We start from the raw sequence: 21,413 nt of genomic DNA on the forward strand, positions 1-21,413 counted from the left end.
ACGTTTCAATTATACCTTCTTAAGTAACATTACTAATTAAACAAACAAAACAGTTTATTTAAACAATCTTTCTTTGTGACAACTGACAACTGACAATAAGAAGCTACAAGAGTCCTGTACTATTTTTGGTTAAGAGTTAAAATTGCTTTGTAGAAAATTAATATGAAACAAAAATACTAATTGCAAAATTTCAAAAATTCTGATATTTTTTTTTTTGTTTTTTTTTTTTGAATAGTCTTGTATCAGTTTTCTATTATTTGCCATTGCAATTAATTAGTAGTCATTACGATTATTTTCCAAAAAATTTCCAATTTAAACTAAGCAATTGGTTTGAATTATTAATTAAAGACAAACTAACCATTAAAGGGCAATAAACTTAGCTTCACGGCATTCATGAACCTTGGCATCATAGACCAAGCCCGGTGTGCAGTCCAGAGTAACGCCACGACCATTGCTACAATAGTAATAGGCATCCGAACGCCTCTTGTGAGCAAAGTAATGATGACCAGAGTCCGGGCAGGTGATATCCGCGCGACGTGGTGGCGCACGTGCAAATGATTTAATATTGCGCTGCTCTGCCGTGATCTGCAATAGCTTTTCGATATATATTTAATCTGCTAACAAGTCCGCACCTATAACTTACACTGCACTTGTAATTCGAGGGATAGTCACAGCAATTGCAGTTGGGATTAAAGATTAAGCCTTCGGTGCACCGTTGTGCCCAAGTTGTGCCCTCGCTGCAAACATAATACTTGCCACAATGCGCTTTGCTAGGCAAATAATTAATGTTCTCTGGCGTTGCCTGGTCATTGCAATGATTCTCGACACAATCCACATATTGTGGATAATCACAACGATCCGTCTCCGCATTGTATTGCAAGCCATCAAAGCACTGCCTGAGCACGGGTACCCCATAGAAACATAGCACATACTTGGAGCAGGTGCGATCATAGCAGAAGCTGCTCATCTTCTCTGGATCACACTTGGGCAGGCATTCAGTCGTGTGGGCGTAAACGCACAGTTGAGTTCTATAATTAAAAGCGATATGGCAGTCATCATAGTCTCCCTTAGCGCAAAGATGCTCCTTATACCATGGACTTTCACAATCGCCAATCTCTTCAATTTCGCTTTCTGCAAAGAAGATTGCTTGACATGCAGACAAGCGTTTTTGAAGCGCTTTACTTACGATTACAGTAAATATATTTGCTGCATTTGCCTACGAATGGCAACATGGCACCGTCTACCATATTTTCACAGATGTTCACATCGTTCTCGAGATAAAACTCATCATCAAGAGGCTTCAGCTCTTCCGTTTGCAAGTCCTCGTCCGGTCCGGGTGCTACAATATGCTCATGCGGCGGCAGCGTGGTAACCTCTCGATTATTAATTGACTTTTTGGGTGGATCTCGACGCTTGCTCTCGACCTCAAGCAGCGCACAGAGCAGCAGCAAACCATAAACCAGCAACAGCCTCACTTCATAAATAACAGTTCGCTTTATTCCATCATTTGGTTATTTATTTGAAACTTACTCTTTACTTTCTTGACAACCAGGGGTCCATTGTACAACTGCTCGATACGGGCGTGTCGTATCGTATTTATATGATCAGCAGACATTGTTTTATTTATTACTTTTGCTTGTATCGCTCTAACTATCTATCGTGTAATTGGCCAATTAATTTCCTGGAAAGCTTTCTTATCACAACTTTTATTTCTCAAGCGTGACTCCCACAGGAAAACTACGCATTAATATTAATTTGGCAAATGGCAAATCAATCATTTTACATAGCGATAAAAGAATGCTTATCGCAATGAGTTGGTCATCTAGTACTTAAAATAAGAGAATGTAGTTTAACTATGCGTCAAACACTCAAAAATTTATATATTCATCAAGTCACAACTGTTGAGTTAAGCCAAAGACAATATTATGCATGTATTATATTTATATTCTCTTTGATTAAGCTAAAATAGTAACTTCCCTAGCTGCGAATCAGTAGCTTTGCAAGCCCGGCCAGTTACCTCGTTTACAAAATATTGGTGAAGTCAACATGTGAGTTGTAACATCGGTCGAATTTGTTTTTCATTCTAATACAAAAAGCTGAAATTAGAATGCCTTAAGAAATTATGTTACATTACTTGTGTTAGAGTTGGTGGATTCATTTCATGATCAGCAGCAAAATCACCAATTGCAACATACATACATATATCATCAAAATCTTACTTTATACATAAACAACATACTTAAGAATGCCAGCACCACTCAATTGTAAAATTAATAAACATATGCTCCTTAATAACTGATAAGTGAAGCACGCTCACTTTTGCCGATAGATAAGTTAAGAACTTTTTGTCTTGGTTTAATTTCTTCTTACACAATTTATCGCATATTTCCTGCTGGTGTTTGCCATTATCTTTCCAATTTGAATGCGCAGCAAAAAAAATTAACAATTAAAGTGGCTTGTTTAGCATTTGATTAACTTTGCTTTCCACTAAAAGAAAACATGACAAAAAAAAAGAAAAATATTTAAAATCTGACTATAAATGGAACTAAGCGAAGCGTTTCTTGATCAGTTGCTAGTGTTGGAAATAAAGGCAAAAGTAAGTGTCAAGAGGCAAGGTTTGTTTGAATCAATACTACTTTGAATTTTCTAGTGTTGCATCTTGTATGGAAACTACTAGGCGTTGGCTTGCTCTTCACAAGCGTGCTGGGAATGCAGGAAGTGAATATCTGTGCGGGTGTTATAGATAACCTATTCTTACCACATATTACCAACTGCAGCGAGTATTATCTGTGCGTATGTAAGTGACATATATTCCATACTCTCTCTCTCTCTCTCTTTCTATTTCGCGCTCTTACTTACTCTCTTACTCCGCCGTTACAGCCAACCAAGCCATAGTGCGCTCTTGTCCTGTGGGCTTTTACTTTGATGCCAAGGATCAGCAGTGTGTGGTTGCGTCTGAGGTAAGATGCATGCCTAAATGTCCTCCCCAAGGCTTGAGCTCCTTCTGCTACGATCGCACCTGCACCAAGTACGTGCTTTGCTTCTCCGGACAGCCAGTGCTGAGAGGCTGCGGCGAAGGACTGCAGTACAATGCGCTTACAGATCGTTGTGATTTTCCGCAATATGTGGATTGTGTGGATAACCTTTGTCTGCGCAACAACAATCCCGCGAACATTGCTTTTATTGCCAGCAAGGCCTCCTGCAGCAAGTACTACGTTTGCGTCGATGGTCAGCCCACCAATCAAACCTGCGCCACCGGACTCCAATACAACCCCAACTGTACATGCTGTGACTTTCCGTCACGTGCCAAGTGCACTGTGGAAACACTGCAGCGCAACATTTTGCCTTTCTCTAAAGCACCCCCACGTGTTGCTGACATTCGCTGCCCCGCAGAGGGTGCACACTTCTTGGCACATAAGTCGCGCAAGGATGCCTACTATTACTGCCTCGACGGCCGTGGTGTTACTCTGGACTGCACGCCTGGTCTGGAATACGACGCCAAGCTGGAGACTTGCAACACACCCCTAGATACTCGTAAATCGCGCTAAATGTGTCTAAATAAATATCAAAGTTCAACCCATTTGCTTGCATTTTATTTAATTACTTTTATGCGTTATGCCAATGAGATTTCGGTGCTCTCAATGTCTAAATTTAGCTAACCAACAAGCGCTGCTCTCGGTCCGCTTAGCCAGGCGGCAAAACTTTTAAAGAGTATTCAGTTGAAAATTAAATGGGAGCCATTAACACGCGGTTTTTAGTCTGCTACTAACATATAAAGTAAGATAGAAAATAAAGTGATTTTTAGGATCACGCATTTAATATATCTTATATCTTATTCATTCTTTTTAAAATTTGGGAGAGCATACGGCAAGAGTAAGAAATACAAAATTATTTCGTGCTTGATTATATTATTTCTTTTTCAGCTACTGCTATTATAAGAATTGCATATACTTTGGATTGCGACACTCCTGAGCCCTTGGATCGTATTTTAGACCAGGCGTACAATCCAAGGTTATGCCATGACCATCAGCGCAAAAGTAGTAAGCATCTTTACGCGTCTTATGGGCATAGAAATGTACACCATCGCTAGGACAAATGATATCAGCGCGTCGCAGTGGTGAATTCGAATAGGCTTCAATATGACGCTTCAAAGCAGGTAGCTAAAATTAGAAACTGTTTTAGCTTACAATTAGTCAAGTCTGAAGAACAATTCACCTTGCATTCAGCCTCCTCAGGTGTTTGACAGCAGCTGCACTCCTTGCCAAAATGCAAGCCCTCCGAGCAGGTCATATTCTTTGGCTGGGCTCTGTCGCATAAAAAGTACTTGCTGCAGGACGTTTTGCTGGGTATGAGACGCAGATCATTGGCATTATTGAAGACGCTACATTCATTGTCCACACAATCCAAAAATTGCGGATAGTCGCATCGCTCTGTTGCGGCATTGAACTGTAAGTCTTCGTGACACTCGCGCAGTACGGGTATGCCGTAGTAGCAGAGCACATATTTGGTGCAGGTGCGATCATAGGCAAAGCTGCTAAACTTTGTGAATTCGCATTCAGGTAGACAGTTACCTTTGCCAGGACGCACACAGCGTTGCAGCTTTGAATCAAATTGATAATTGCGCTCACACTTACGCTCTATAGCCGTACCATCTGACGTATACGTAATATTAGCAATAAGCATACGACGAGTAGTAATTGTTACTTACACCAGCATAGATAATACTTTGTGCAGTCACCAACATAGGGCAAAAACACTTTATTTGCCACATTATCGCACAACTTAATCGTGCCCTCAAATAGTGGCTGGTGGTTTCTTAGTTGAGTTTTTTCTACACTTAGCGTTAGCTCCAAAGCGCTGGATGCTGCCAACACCAGACAGCAAGCCCACGGCACAAGCAGCAACAACATCGATCGCACTATAAGTGATGCTGCTTATCAACACAATGACTATTACTACACATTTACTCACTTGTTTAGACCGGTACTTTTTTCCAACGACTGTTTGCCTGCTTTCTGTCAATATCTCATTTATATGCCAATTGCGTTTAGCAATCAATTTGCCACACGCTCACTAACATCTTATCAGCATTATCAATCCCGGGGAGTCTGAGCAAGCTCTCGTGAAAACATTTTAATTTGTTTGTGAATATTACATATCCTCTCAATATGATAGTTATTTATACAGCTCAGTATTTGTTTATAACAAGCTTCATAAGCGAGCTATGAATTCTAAATATTCATGTGACTTATATACAAACTGCACATTCATATATGTATGGCGCCAAGAATTTGACAACATGTAAACATTATAGTCTGGCACTCTCAACAATAACATACTTTTTAATTTCATACCGCATTGTCAGCTTATATAAATAGGTTTGCCCAATAGGCCATATTGTTTTTTTGGCACACAATGCCATGAGTCAGAATAAATAAAAGATATTGCTATTGACATATTTGTCGCCTGACACACGTAGAGAGCTTTACATATGCTGCTACATAGCGATCTATACATTATACATTATCGTATAAAGCATTTTCTTTTCTGCCGAGATCATTCAGTAGGAAAATTACTATCTCAACGTACACACTGAACGTTCAATTAGGAAACCAAGCAACAAAAAGAAAAAAGTTCTTTGTTAATTGAAAAATTATTGAGTATTTTAAACTATTTTCTCTGGTAAGTCGACATAATTTTTCTTTGTTTTTTAAAGCAGCTGCCATTTGTTGCATTGAAAAAGCGTCAAGATGATTGACACAAATATTGCCGCAATGCCTGTGCGGCACGAATAATGCTATTTATAGTGCTGTGTATATTTTGAAAAACATTATTAAATGTCTAGGGAAGCATGCTCTGCTTTTGCTGATGTACTCACCAAGGCATTTCTTTCTTTAAAGGCACGCAGGCAAGGCAACTTTAAACAATGGTCAACGAAATAAATAAGCCAATGGACAATTCAGCGCTGCGAGGTGTAAGTATAAAATGTAAATATTTCAAAAAGAAAGTGATGAATTTGTAAATATTTTGCAGAATCTGGAAGCGTCGAATCAGCAGCTACAGGAAATGCAAACACAACGGCGCCAGTTGGTAGAGGAGGTAGAAACATTGAGGTCGGAATTTACACGGCTTAGCACACAGCGTCAGCAGTTGATGATGTCCAGTCATGAAGAGCACTCAGTGGAGAGCATAAGCTCTTCGTCCAGCTCAGCTCAACAAATAGCTGAGGCTGTCTCTGAGCCTGACACTCCAACTACTACGCCAACGGCTTTCAGCGAAACGGCAAGCACCGCTGATGATGAGGAAAGCAAAAAAGAAATGGCGAATTATCTGCAGGAGAAATTAAAGGAAATTGAAGGCTTGAAATCGCAATTTAAACGTGTACAGCAGATGCAAGATACCACAAAAATGATTGAAGAACATATGTCCAGCAAGGAAATGCAATCGTCATCGACGGTCCGACAAAGTAGACAAACAATGAGCTCCCAAACAGTGAAAGCCAGTAGTAGCACCAGAGTAGAATCATCCGCATCCACCGCTGCGGAAGCCATAACAGGACCTGGTACGGACAATACTGAGCTGCTGAATGCTATGTTGGGTATTGTGACAGATTTCACGAGTGATTTGCGAGGACAGGCAGAAAGTTTGCGAGAGGAACGTGAACGTATCAAAGCGTTGAAGGACAAAATTATTCAGAGCAAACAGTCAAAATAGCTTTCAACAGTTAAAATATTTATCATTGTAGTTCCTTTATATATTATTCTTATGTAAAGTATTGATCAAATTCATGTAACTTAAATTTGGATACCACAATTATTTGAAATTGGTCGTTAATTTCTGATTAGAAATTGTTAAGGCGCTATCCTATCAAATAAATGCGTTAGTTAGCTGAAGCAATAACACGTAATAATAATGATGATCGTTACTTAGTAAATTTATTTTTTTCTTAAATCTACATACATATATTCAAAGAAAATATCAAGATATAAAAAATTATCGATAAGAATTGATTGCTATAAAGCTAGTTTAAATAAAGTGATAAATATACAGTGCCCCCAGATTTAGGAGTACATTTCGATGAGTTTTGGTTTTGAGAAAAAGAAACATTCCTATAGCGAGAATCCGCAGTTCGCATATATTTTATACTAGCGATGAACACACACAGACAGAAAGAGGAAGTACAGACAGAGCAGGAAGTACAAGCTCGCCCAAACTAACTTTTATATACACTTTGATTAGGACATCGCGGAAAACACACACACGCACTCACACAAAACAAATCATGCGTCCAAGCTCGATTTCGCTGTAGCGTCACCAGCGACGCTCTCGACTGTGTGTGGTGCGGCGTTCGTATGGTTATGTTCCGTCCGTCAGCGCGCCCCGCTGTCTATAATGAAAATTGAAATGTGAATAGCTCCTAAGTTATTTCTCCAATCGTTCTGATATTGTCGGCATTAAACATAATGTGTGATTAAAAAAAATGAACAATTAACGGTTTAAGAAGGTTTTAACTTGATTATTTTTCAAAACTTTCGATGTGGATAAAACAGCATCAATAACTACAGTAAATTTAACGAGGTCGCAGTTCGATCACCGACGCACTCCCTGCAGGTCGTCCAAATCGTTTTTTATGTTAAAACACACACTCTGAAAAAGCCTCACTCGATTGATGTAAGAAAATTATCAAAAAGTTTGACCGTGCTATTCCCCTTAAGAAACGAAGAATTGCCAGAAATCATCAGAGATATTCTTAAAACCATCCGCCAAAGCTGAATTATTCTCCATCATATCAATGCGAGCTCACACACATCTCGTCAAACATGTTAATTTTTTGGCAGTCAAAATATCGAATTGATGACTCATCCACCGTACAGTCCTGACTTGGCACTGGTAAACTACGTGGTCAATGATTAACGAGAGCCGAAAAAGCAGTTGAAGCGTTTAAAGCATGAAGCGTTTTTGCCATCGTAGTCTTGACTTATGGCGATTTCTTTATCATTATTTTAAAGAGTAAATATATAAATATATAAGTATAAACTCCAAGAGTCCAATACTTGAGTCATGTATTTGATAAAGCTTCTTCATTTTGGGCAGTAGTGACGGAAAGCGTATAATATTATTAACATTAGGCGAGCCACCAGCTATATATATGGAATCTATATCCAATTTGGCATATCTAGGTCTTACCACAGAGCTTATTGCTAAAAAAAAAAAAGCTTTTTGCTAAAAGCTCTCCGGTAAAAGTCTCATATTTTATCCAGAATAGCTTTTAAGGAGTTGTTACACACACTAACAAAATTATTGCTAGTACTTATGCTGGTATTTCTTCTTTAAAATAACATACTCAATTCCATTACATACTCACTAAAAATTCTAGGAAAAACCTTGAACACAGGTTCAACATGTTTAACTTAGGTATATACACAAATGCGGTTGCGCGACAATGCGTTGTGTCTCTTTAAATACACACACGGTTATAGTATACTTAAGAATACAAAGCAAATGGGATAACTTAAGTGTGACCAAAGTTCATATACTGATTGTTGCCAAAACAAATCATATTTCCACAATTATATAACCTTATCTTGATGTAAGTGTGTCGATTTGCCAAAAAGATTTTTATACATATATTTGTAAGAAAAAGAAACATTCCTATAGCGAGAATCCGCAGTTCGCATATATTTTATACTAGCGATGAACACACACAGACAGAAAGAGGAAGTACAGACAGAGCAGGAAGTACAAGCTCGCCCAAACTAACTTTTATATACACTTTGATTAGGACATCGCGGAAAACACACACACGCACTCACACAAAACAAATCATGCGTCCAAGCTCGATTTCGCTGTAGCGTCACCAGCGACGCTCTCGACTGTGTGTGGTGCGGCGTTCGTATGGTTATGTTCCGTCCGTCAGCGCGCCCCGCTGTCTATAATGAAAATTGAAATGTGAATAGCTCCTAAGTTATTTCTCCAATCGTTCTGATATTGTCGGCATTAAACATAATGTGTGATTAAAAAAAATGAACAATTAACGGTTTAAGAAGGTTTTAACTTGATTATTTTTCAAAACTTTCGATGTGGATAAAACAGCATCAATAACTACAGTAAATTTAACGAGGTCGCAGTTCGATCACCGACGCACTCCCTGCAGGTCGTCCAAATCGTTTTTTATGTTAAAACACACACTCTGAAAAAGCCTCACTCGATTGATGTAAGAAAATTATCAAAAAGTTTGACCGTGCTATTCCCCTTAAGAAACGAAGAATTGCCAGAAATCATCAGAGATATTCTTAAAACCATCCGCCAAAGCTGAATTATTCTCCATCATATCAATGCGAGCTCACACACATCTCGTCAAACATGTTAATTTTTTGGCAGTCAAAATATCGAATTGATGACTCATCCACCGTACAGTCCTGACTTGGCACTGGTAAACTACGTGGTCAATGATTAACGAGAGCCGAAAAAGCAGTTGAAGCGTTTAAAGCATGAAGCGTTTTTGCCATCGTAGTCTTGACTTATGGCGATTTCTTTATCATTATTTTAAAGAGTAAATATATAAATATATAAGTATAAACTCCAAGAGTCCAATACTTGAGTCATGTATTTGATAAAGCTTCTTCATTTTGGGCAGTAGTGACGGAAAGCGTATAATATTATTAACATTAGGCGAGCCACCAGCTATATATATATAGAATCTATATCCAAGAAGGTAAATTAGCTAAAACACAATTAATTAATTGCTAAAAAAAAAAAAGCTTTTTGCTAAAAGCTCTCCGGTAAAAGTCTCATATTTTATCCAGAATAGCTTTTAAGGAGTTGTTACACACACTAACAAAATTATTGCTAGTACTTATGCTGGTATTTCTTCTTTAAAATAACATACTCAATTCCATTACATACTCACTAAAAATTCTAGGAAAAACCTTGAACACAGGTTCAACATGTTTAACTTAGGTATATACACAAATGCGGTTGCGCGACAATGCGTTGTGTCTCTTTAAATACACACACGGTTATAGTATACTTAAGAATACAAAGCAAATGGGATAACTTAAGTGTGACCAAAGTTCATATACTGATTGTTGCCAAAACAAATCATATTTCCACAATTATATAACCTTATCTTGATGTAAGTGTGTCGATTTGCCAAAAAGATTTTTATACATATATTTGTAAAAAATGGAAAAGGGTATCATGAAGCTGGGCAAATGTATGTAACAGGGAGAAGGTAGCACAACTATATGTATGTAGGTGCTCCTAAACCCAGGACAAATCGCTCTTATTTTATTTTTTTTGAAAGGAGCATTGGATTCCCCACTCCTAGGAATCAATGGTATAACGAGGAGTGTCGCGTACCAGCTGCAGCAAAAAGCGACGCCTACAAAAGAACACTTCAGTCTGCCGCAACGCGAGCCATGCGGGACGCCTACAGGGAAAGGAGGAAGGAAGAGAGACGCCTTTTCAGACGGAAAAAACGGGGGGAAAAACAGGCACGGGCGTGAGGCACTCGAGGAGAAATGATGTTCGAAAATTCTATCAACAGGTCAACCGTCTGACCGAGGGTTTCAAGCCCGGAGCATCAAACTGCCGCGAAGAGAATGAAAATCTGGTTACAGATACGCAGTTGTCACTGAGAATATGGAGGAAGCATTTCTTCAAACTGCTTGCAGGCCATGACGACACAAATTCCGCAATTGGAGAAAGCAGCCCCATACCACCAATCAACGACGAGGTGGACGTACAACAACCTAGCCATGACGAGGCGCAGATGGACTGCCAGCAGAGTTGTTTAAGACCGGAGGCGATGACTTTTTAAGGTGCATGCAACAGCTCTTCTGCAAAACATGGCTAACAGAAAGCATGCCCGATGATTGGAATCTCACTGTCCCTTGTCCTGTGCTGAAGAAGAGTGACCCGACGATATACGCAAACCACCGGGGAAGCAGTCTCATATAAGGTTCTATCGAGCGTACTATGTGAAAGACCAAAGTCAATCGCCAGCACACTGATTGGACCTTATCAGTCCGGATTTAGATCTGATAAGTCCACCACAGACCAGATCTTCACCTTACGCCAAATCCTGAAATGCAATGCCACCATTTTTTATTAAAGGTTCAGCTCCTTGCATACGTTGATGATATAGATATCACTGGTCGCTGCAAGCGAGATGTCATCGCTGTATTTCCGCTGTCGAAAAGAAGTATGCAAGAGTGGGTCTGGCGGTAAACGAGGGCAAGACGAAGTATATGCTGTCTACCTACATGGATGCTCGGCGCCTTGGATCCCACGTTCTAGCGGACAGCTATACCTTCGAAGTCGTCAAGGAATTCACATACTTTGGCTCCGCCGTTTACATCGAAAATGATGTCAGCCTGGAGATCAAGCGAAAAATCACGCTTGCCAATAGATGTTACTTTGGGCTAAGTGTGTAACAGAGCCCTCTCTTGTTCGACAAAAATAACGCTCAACAAGACGCTCATAATACCCGTGCTTCTGTATGGCGCAGAAGCTTGGGTGATGTCACAGACAGATGCAACTGCTCTTGGAGTGTTCGAGAGAAAAATTCTCCGCAAGATCTTCGGTCCCGTTCGTGTTGGGGACGACTTTCGCATTCGTATGAACCACGAGCTGTACGGAGACATCGACGTTGTCCACCGCATTACAATACAGTTTGCTCTGGCTCGGACATGTCGGACGCATGAACGAAGAAGCTCCAGCGAAAAAAGTATTCGAAGCGAAAGTAAACGAAGGTCGACGAAGGGGACGAGTTGGAGGGAGTTTTTGAGGTCGGCCGTAACCCGATAACGGGTTGTTATGGTCACCTAAGTAAGTAAGTAACCTTTTTGAATGATCGGATGTTTAACTTAGGAATTATTAGCATTTAAAATTTTAATACAGACAGCGGGGTGCGCTTGCTGACGCCGACGACTGCGTCGGCAGCGACGCTGCAGTGAAAACGAGCTGTGACGCGTTAGTTGTTTTGTGTGTATGTGTTTGTGAGTGCGTGCGTCTTTGACGCCCTGGTTAAAATGTATATAAAAGTTGGTAGCGCCAAACTTTAATGCGTCCACTTGTTTGAGAGAATGTTGTTAAAGTAAGTATTTTGCCATTGTCGATCATTTTACTTGAGTGCATAATTTGAATGGAAAATACAAAATGTCACCGATTTTGCAATTGTAACACGCCAAATACATATACTCCTTAACCTTAATTTGCCATGTTCAGATTTGGAAAATGTCTAAAATTATCGAAAGATTGAAAATTTATTGAAAAGTAAAAATTCCAATATGCATCTATGGAAAAAGAAAAACATGTCGAAAATCCAACACGAATCGAGAAAACCAAAAATGCAAAATTGGTCGAATAATCAAAAAATCAATCAAAAAATTAAATCAACTCCACTTTGCCATTCGCTGTCAGAGTTCATAATCATCTCGGTTCAGACACATGCCTCCCATCTTTCACAAAATGTATTTGATTCGAATTTACTGCGCATTGCTTACGTCAACATCAAGAAAAATAAGTAAATTCAGTTGACCACAGCCTAAAAAAATTTCGTATTTAATAAAAATTAATGAGCACAACTATTTTTTAACTTGTTGGCAAGCTTTAATGTTGGCTTTATGTTTGAATGCTAAGCCCTAAATATGACATTTTCACTAAATATTATTGAAAAATCTTTAATGTATTTAGTCTCCTTAGACTTTGAAAATGATTCTAAAAATTAAAATTAAATTAAATTTAACTAAAATAAACAAAAAATATTTTTTCGTCTTATTTCTAAAATATAGTAGTGAAGTCCTAAAAAGCCGGGCAAATATTAAACGCCAAAAAACTGGGAGTTGGTTGAGATCGCGAAGCAGGCGGACTATGGTGCACACTAGATTTATCACAAGTTAAAAATTTAAAATCCCCCCTATTTTCATTCAAACTTTTGGGTGCGGTCATCAAACTGCCCAAGGAGAAATACTTTTTTCCTGGTGCATTGAAATCAGTTAAAAGGCCCAGTATAATTCACTCTATCATACACACTTAATGGGAGACTGAGACTGGTCCTGTGCAGTTCGAAACCATAATTTGCTTTCAAGGCATAATATAAGTTTAGCTGTTGAAAATGCAACGTAAATTTGCGTTAGCATACTTCAGTATTACTGTATCTTCATCTTTACTTTACCGACATACTTAATTTAGAATATGGAATCTTGAACATCCCTGAAGTTATTTTGAAAATTGGATTTGCATTTAATAATCTACAGTTTTTCCATTAGCTTGGGAGTTTCAAATGCACTCAGCTCCGAGTGTACGGTGGTTTTCTTATAAAATATACGTATGTTCTATATGCACAACGTTTTCTTTGTATGCCACTAGTAGTTGATGCCGGTGCCTTGCAGATATTCTATCAACCTGACATACGCTTTCTCACACACTAAAATGTTTTGACGATTCATATGCTTCTGACTTGCGAATTATGTACCACTTAAGATCCGCTAATAATGATGCCATAACCGCATGGAGTCTGCTTATATTTTTAACCCACACATTCAGCATTTCAACTTTGTTCGCATATGTAATTACATTAATTTGCACTCGAAGTAAGCTCTCGATTTGGTAGCACCCAGCTAACTTACGTTATTTTAAATGTCGCAGTAAGTTAGCAAGTTAGATGTGGAAATAGGTTTATTACAGGCATCATGTCCTTCTATGTTTTATTTAGACAGCATTGACATTTAAGCTGGCAAATACGCCACATTGGTCATCGCAAGCATTTCAATTTGTTTGGCCCAATAGAATTTTAACAGTTGTCAGCTGCATAAACTTGATAAATGCCAGAGGCTTGCAACCTCCGCGACCTTAGTCGGCTCAACCTTGTCATGAAAACATTTAAAACACGATTTTCACATTTACTTTTTAATTTTGCATTCTTATAGCTCCTTGTTGCCATTGCTAATGTCATTGTTTCTTGAATTTTCAAGTCTGTGCAGCGTTCTCGACATATTGACAAAAGTGTCTACGTAGCGGCTGCAATTGAATGAGACTCTATGGGGGACATCAGATTCGATTAAGTTAAATTGCTTTTTGGTTTGGTTTTTCCGATAAATATATTAACTAAGTCATTGTGCCACTGAAAAGTTTGCAACACTTCCCGACACCCACCGTCAATCAGTGCTACTGGTTGCAGGCAGGACGTCGATACAATGACTGTGCCCCAGACAGGACTTGAGAGGAGGTTACCCCTAAGAGTTCATACAGCGCTTCGTAAGTTCGCTTTTCCAATTCAGCAGCATGTGTTTGCCTTTTAGTTATATCACTTTCTTAAACCACATAAACAAGATAAATATCAGCAGTAAAATATCTCATGCTTCAGCAGATTTAAGTTAATATCGCCTAATCGATACGTTTCAGATGATTTGCGCGACGGCATTCAATTCTTTTAATATATCTGACACAAGTCAATTTTGCAGTATCGAATTTTTCAAACTTGAGCATAGTATACTGTGATAGGAAAATTATATATATATTATGTAAATAATCTTATACGCATATGGATGTTTTAGTATGGTCGCCAGCTTACAAATTTACCGCAAAGATAGGTACATATTATTTAATTTACATAGCCGTACAACCTCAGCAATAGATAAGATAATATTAAGGAACAAAAATATGATTACTCAGTACTCACAAATGTAATAAGCTGAAACGAGTTTATACACGAATTAAAAAACAAAAATAAACAGTGATTTAAAATGAACAAATAATTTTTAATTGTTAACTAAAAGCATTTGAAGTGGATTGGCGTTGTTTAAATTTGAAAATACATTTAAATTCAATTTTTCCATTACAAAGACAAAAAACACAAATTGTTTTAAACATATTTCATGTGTAAATTAATTCAGTTATGTATAGCACAATCAAGCTTCTGTCATGGATTTTTATATAAATTTAGCAAGTATTTTAGCTTATGTGCAATTATTTTTTTACAACAACACTTTAAGCTCCACCATCTATTTTAATAATAAGAAATTAGGGTTGCAGTGCCACCTACATATGTGTCTTGTTTTCTATCGAATGCTCAAACAGCTTAAAGCCTAGGATAATAAGATGCGTAAAATTACTCACTCATGCATATATGCACGTGGACACATGTGGCACGCACCATGACTTATGTCGCTTAAGGGTTTGGGGGGCTGAACGGCCAGTGGAGGGAAAAATTGGCACCACGAGCCGAGATGACTATGAGTCGGTTGCTCCTTGTATTTTGCAAGTCGAGCTTTTCGTATGCTACTATGCTTTAAGTTCTTTAACAAAATGCACTTAGGCCGGCAGGTATGATCTACAATGGTTCGTCATTCGTAATTATGAAACTTGTACATTGGCTCCTTGCTTAAGCAACAACATGCAGCTTCGTTGAGCAATTAGAGTGCTAGTTAGACCGAATCTGAGTATAATTCTGATAAGTTTGTAAGCTCTAATAAGTTTGCAATCAACCTAAATAATTTTTTTTGTAAGATATATGCATTGTCTAATTAATATCCAAAACTATTGCCATATGACCTAAGGGCAGTTTACATGCGTATCTAAAAACCCAAACCAAAGAAACTCTTGCACAGTTATAATACTTGTCGACAATTATTGTTTGTAGTGTATGTATCTCCCATCAAACTCTCTGAAAAAGAGCGCATGCTCACCTCGAAATCACTCTCACTTATAATAGTCGATAGCATCCCGAACATTTTTTGGAGAGCAAAAGCTTTTCAATTTGTATAGAATCAAGTTGGTCAGAACGTGCAGTAGAAGCCTAAAGCCCAAAGAATTGAATTTGTCATTTCAGCTATTTAAAGCTATTAAAGCGCTGCAAAACTTTAATTGAAACAGTAAAGCATTCGCTTGGGACCGTGAGTACAAATAGAAGATATTTAGGTATACCAGTAACTTTTGCTTTAGATTGCCCGGCTCCGTTGTGCACTTGGACTAGTTTTCTTGCGATTCCTAAATGTGCTCAATTGACGGAAATTGAGCGATTTCGCGTCCTGTGAGCACGAGGCAACGCATTAGCATAAATTTATTTAATATTTAAATTAGTTTAATGCCTATTCTGAACGTTACCCTACATAACAAGGCTTCACTAAGTGCTATTCTGGGAGTTATTCATCTTAGTTGGCTATTTCAAGCCTTTCAAGATAAGGTGACTCGATTTTGCTTGCTCCTTATTTTAGTCACATGTATTAGCTTCTCTTTTGGTTGCTAAGACGTCGAAAAAGATAGTTGTCAATTGGCCCATGAAAATTGTAATATACATTTTTCTTACTGCTAAGAGCACTCTTATATGTTGTCAACACAACTGACATTCAGTATGTATGCACACGGATATGTATTCTTATACATGTTATGTATACATATTCAATTATGTCCATATGTACTTCAAGGTATCTGGAAGTACACTCAAAAGTCTGCTACAAATTGAATGTTTTTATGTTGCTTTTATAACAATTTTATGCTCTTTTTTGACGTTTAAGTTGGCTTCGATACCATGCGACAACTTCCTATACCACCTGATACCAATTGATTTTTGCTGCGCCTGCAAATTTCCCAAATGCTCTGGTAAGCAGCGGCAGTGCAAAGATAAAGGCACGAATGAGAAAAAGACGAGATTCCGTGAGCCTCAAAATATATTTCAACATGTTAACAATTTATACATCAATTAGGAGGTGCTTCTGAAAACTAGTTACACATGTAGATAATTAAGTAATCGTTTTCAATTTGATAATTGCTTGAATTTGGAGCAAAGCCCGCAGCTTAAAACCCTTTGACCAGCTTCTGGCAACGCAATGTTCAACTTTTCACATAAGCACGTGCCCAAATGCGCAAATAGATTTAAACACATACATACACATAAAGTTGTGTATACGAACATAAGAAGAAATGACCGTAACATCATTGCCTGCTGTTGGGACACTTGCCGGGTCCTAGGACGTGAGCTAGGGATCCAGCATGTTCACAGGCCAGTCCACATGTTGATTGACGTGTTGGTAGTAACCGAGACTGTGACAGCCTTCGCCCTTGTTGTGCCTCACGAGCCTGGAGTGGTGGGAGTGCTGAGTATATATTATCTATGCGGTGCCATACAGCATAACAGTCTAACAGCAAGAAAGTAGCTTGTTCGCTCGATGGGGGGTTGGTGGCCAAATATTTTTATTGTTATGTTGGGTAGCTCACGCAGGATGCAGAGGATGTTCGTGAAGCTTTTCGGGCAACCAATTTGGCCTCCGACATTTCTGCTGAATGTTGAATGCTGAATGTTGTCAGCTGCTCCGAGGGTTTCCAATTTTACATTAGCTCGACCTTCACACTTTGTAATATTCTAAACATTTTAAGGCTCATTGGAATTGTTATTGATTTGCAAATGGACGGCCAATGCGAATGTTAAGTCTTCTCTCGGTATTGCCATGCAAAATGCCATTTTATGTACTTCAGAGGCATTCTGTAGTAGTGTGGTTATGGCTTTACTTAACTTCATTGGCTAGATTATTTTACATAAGTATATAACTTTAATTCTCAGAAGCAAAGAGCCTTTCACATTTCGTTTATAGGTTACACAATTAACTGATTTAATGACTTAAACGATTTAGTCTAAATTATTCAATTGTTTAGCATTTACAGCTGCGCTGCCGTAATTGTTGTTGTTGTTCACATTGCGCTTGGTTCGTAATTGAATTACTTAAATTTTTTAATAGTTTGTCGTTACGGGCTTTAAGCATTAAGCGGTCAACGTCCATATTCCCATCACAGTACATGATGTTTTTGAAGAATTAATGAATTTAATCTGTAAGCGGCATTCTGCACTGCACAAAGGTCTTTCGATGCACGATATCAGTGTTGAAATGAGTCGCTCTGAATGAGCCTGGTAATTGGGGAAACAGGGGCGAAGCGCATCATTCCATATGTATTCCACTGTGTATTTCCTATGTGATTTCTGAACACGTGCCCTCACAATTAATAAAATTGTGAGCAATTAAATCAAACCAAAACTTTATCGTACATTGTCAAAGTGTCATTTGACAAAAATGTCAAAGCGTATAAAAACTACGAATCAACTAGAATTGCAGTTTGGTCCGGTTGTTTTCCTTCCAAGTGGCTGTGTGAATCAACAACCAGCCTATTTATGTTTCCTATATGCGTTCACTTATCCGCATGTTCACATGTGCTATGCCACTCACAGAAGCGTAGGTAAAACGTTAACGAACATATATACCCTTTTCTTCATTAGATTTCACGAACAGTTACAGTTATTAAACTCTATCTGAATCTCATTTACAGCATGCAAATACGCAATATGAAAATGCTCTATCTCATTCTAGTACAATTCGCATTTGGCTTACGAACAGGACCAAAAACGGAAGTAAGCCTTTGTGGGCTGTTTTGGTGGTATGCTTGTATGTAACCATACAAATGCATACATACATGCACAGGCATGAGTACGTGTCTGCTTCCGACCACTGCTCACTGCTCGTTTTGTGTAATAAGTGTGAAAAGTACATTAAAGTTGCACGTGCAAAATTATATTAAATTTTAAGAGCTTGAATTTGCTGACGTTTTGAGGGAGAAGCAACATCAGTGAAAATATCAAAAAAGGCAAACATCTCTAAAAATTTTCGCTTTTCTGTGTTACATTTCTACCAATCTTGTGTCTTACTCTTAAAATTATAACTTTAACTATAGCTTTCCATGCCTATAGCATGAGCTGATGATGCCCGAAAATTCAACTAAAAACTCAACTCAAGGCTTCAGGACCGGAGAATCAAACTACCGTGGAGAGACCATCAGCTCCTCTGCAAAATATGACCTGTACTGAAGAAGGGTGACCCGACGATATGCCCCAGCAACCGGGGAATCAATCTTATTCCATCGCATACAAGGTTATATCAAGCGTAACATTTGAAAGGATGAAGACATTTGCCAACACACTAAATAGACCTTATCTGTGTGGCTTCACACCTGGTAAGTCCACCATATGCCAAATATTCATACTACGTCAAATCCTGAAGAAAATACGCGAACACCAAATCGATATACACCAGAGAACGGATCCAAAAGAAAAGGCATGGGTGCCTCCCAAAGGACAAGGGCAAAATGCGATCGGCTGGCATAAGCTTTGTCTGCACTGCGACAGCAAGTAACGAAACAGAAGCACACAAAGCCCACAACGAATTTATTATCACTTTGAATTTTTGCTTTGAAAAATGAAAGGTGTTCGAGAGTTTGCGCAAAGCGTAGCGACCCCAAAGTATAATCTTCATCAGGCAGACAACAGAGGCAATATCAAAGCCTAGAGCAACTAAATTTTGAAGTACGTAGGTGTCCTAACACCAGGACAATCCTTTTTTGATTTCTATTCATTTCATACCCCTCCCCGCAAATCCAAACAAACGAACTAACTCCCACAAAAAATTTCTAAAATAAAATGCCACATAACTTTTGTCATGTTTGACAATCTGTAAATTCTGAAACAATCAGTTATTCGCAATTTCAATTTTTAATACAGAAGCGGGTGCCTTCTACGCGCCATCTAGTCATCCGACGCAGTCGTCAGCTCACTATGACGCTCAGCGAACAAGCAGTTAGCCGCGGTAGTGTTTTGTGTGCATTGTTTGTGATGATGGGTGGTTGCTGTTTGATACGCTAGTATTCCGAAAATTCTGAAATTTTCGACATCGGTCAAAAACATTATTAAGCGTATTTGTGATTTATTTCAGATTTTTAAAATTTTTTTTTGTTAATATTGTACAAACCAATGCAACTTTTGGTGGTAATTTATTTATCGTTAGGGTTAGTTTCGGTTTTGTATATAGAAGTAATTTTCTTTTACTTTTGGTTCTCTGCTCTTATATTATGAAAACAGTTGGTCAAACATTCAACGAGGCATGGCTATATCGACCAGTTTGTCTGTGATCAAATACTATATCTTTGTGGTCTGGGCCAGCTCTTTCCCTTTAATACATTCACAAACTATATCCTTTCCATTTTTACAAAAATGTCAAAGTGTATAAAAAAAGAAAAAGAAACCTTGAGGTCAAGGGAAGGATCACACTGGTTCTACTTAGGTCTAAGTAAGCAAATGTGTAGCAGAGACCTCTCTCGGACGAAACTGACGCTCGTGCTTTCATAACGCGCAGAAGCATGGGTACTATCGCAGCAGCGCTTGAGTTTGTTCAAGAGGAAAATTTATCGCAAAGTCTTGAGTCCTCTTCGAATTGGGAACGACTTTCGAATACGGATGAACCACGAGCTGTATGAGCTCTACAATGACATGGACGTTGTATCGTAGCGCATTACGATATGAGCAACGAAGCTCCAGCCAAAAAGTTGCTCGAACAGAGAGTCGACAAAGGGCGAAGGCATGGGGACAACCGTGTCTCCGATGTAAGTAAGACCGAGTAAGACCTATCCATATGGTGTCGAATTTTGGAGAAGACGCGCAGTGGACTGAAGCGCGTGAAAGGGTCGAAACCCGATAACGGGTTGTAATGACCACACGAGATGATAGCTCTTGTAGTTGCTGGGAAACAGTTACTCATACATCCAAACGGAGATGGCTATATCGACTCAGTGTATCTTGGTGACCCAGAATTTACATACTTTATGGGGTCTGCAATGCCTGCTTCTCCGTATTACTATCATTTGCACAACTTCAACCCTTTTCTGTTACGCCTCCTTCTCTCTGCTACGTATATTTGCACAACTTCATAATACTCCTATCCATTTTTTGTAAGAATGTCTAAGTATATAAAAAGTGTATACATCTCCAATCTATGAATACTTGACTATTAAGGAGTTTTAATGGATGGTTGGTAGTAACGAGGTGCGCAGTTAGATCAATTTTGGTTAATGTAATGTTAATTAACTTTATAGTAATTTGCAGGCAGTTTGTGCTCTTATGGTTGAAAGAGATTATTAGAGTCTACTGCAAAAACTGCAAAAGTAATCTAATTTGCATTCAAAGCAAATGAGTACGATTTCACACACTAATAAAAAAACAATAAAAGGTATATTTCTTTGAAAAAATGTTTTTGAATTGTTGTCCAGAAGTAATAGCTTGAGCTAATAACCATTTGGATTGTATCCTAAATAATGGACAAAAGAAAGAAAATTAGGATATTCTCACAATAAACAAATGAGTCGTAAATATCTAGGTAATATCAATTCTAATTTGAACTATCTTTTGCAATTTCAAAATTTCTAAGTCAAGCCATAGAATTACGAGGATTGCAACACTAAAGGAAAGTCATTACAATGCTTTTATTTTTTTTATCTTTTTTTTTAATATCTTTTATCTTTTAGAGTAAAAGTGTTTTTATAAAAATAATATAAATAGAGAACGATTTGAAAAACCAATCAATTTTTTATTTTGC

General features: G+C 38.3%; 4 protein-coding genes across 4 annotated transcripts; 2 read left to right on the plus strand and 2 right to left on the minus strand.

Annotated features, from left to right (window-relative positions):
* Positions 1 to 312: 312 nt before the first annotated feature.
* Positions 313 to 1,556, minus strand: LOC108599153 (CG10154). The gene is made up of 4 exons (XM_017985940.1): positions 1,531 to 1,556; positions 1,187 to 1,474; positions 644 to 1,131; positions 313 to 585 (listed from the first exon to the last, which is right to left on the minus strand). Coding segments are annotated over exons 1-4 (1,002 nt in total). The 5' UTR covers positions 1,532 to 1,556; the 3' UTR covers positions 313 to 360.
* A 1,014-nt stretch (positions 1,557 to 2,570) lies between these two features.
* LOC108599237 (protein obstructor-E) lies at positions 2,571 to 3,571 on the plus strand. Its single transcript, XM_017986034.2, has 3 exons — positions 2,571 to 2,596; positions 2,651 to 2,797; positions 2,881 to 3,571. Coding segments are annotated over exons 1-3 (816 nt in total). The 5' UTR covers positions 2,571 to 2,595; the 3' UTR covers positions 3,549 to 3,571.
* Positions 3,572 to 3,808: 237 nt separating this feature from the next.
* On the minus strand, positions 3,809 to 5,201 carry LOC108599099. The gene is made up of 4 exons (XM_017985888.2): positions 4,972 to 5,201; positions 4,709 to 4,918; positions 4,216 to 4,652; positions 3,809 to 4,160 (listed from the first exon to the last, which is right to left on the minus strand). Coding segments are annotated over exons 1-4 (876 nt in total). The 5' UTR covers positions 4,973 to 5,201; the 3' UTR covers positions 3,809 to 3,932.
* Positions 5,202 to 5,577: 376 nt separating this feature from the next.
* Positions 5,578 to 6,893, plus strand: LOC108598764. The gene is made up of 3 exons (XM_017985503.2): positions 5,578 to 5,682; positions 5,901 to 5,974; positions 6,034 to 6,893. Exons 2-3 carry the CDS (start codon positions 5,927 to 5,929, stop codon positions 6,712 to 6,714), a joined length of 729 nt encoding a protein of 242 aa, XP_017840992.1. The 5' UTR covers positions 5,578 to 5,682; positions 5,901 to 5,926; the 3' UTR covers positions 6,715 to 6,893.
* Positions 6,894 to 21,413: the final 14,520 nt, after the last annotated feature.

This window comes from Drosophila busckii, unplaced genomic scaffold (assembly GCF_011750605.1).
Source record: "Drosophila busckii strain San Diego stock center, stock number 13000-0081.31 unplaced genomic scaffold, ASM1175060v1 chrUn_01, whole genome shotgun sequence".
NCBI lineage: Eukaryota > Metazoa > Arthropoda > Insecta > Diptera > Drosophilidae > Drosophila > Drosophila busckii.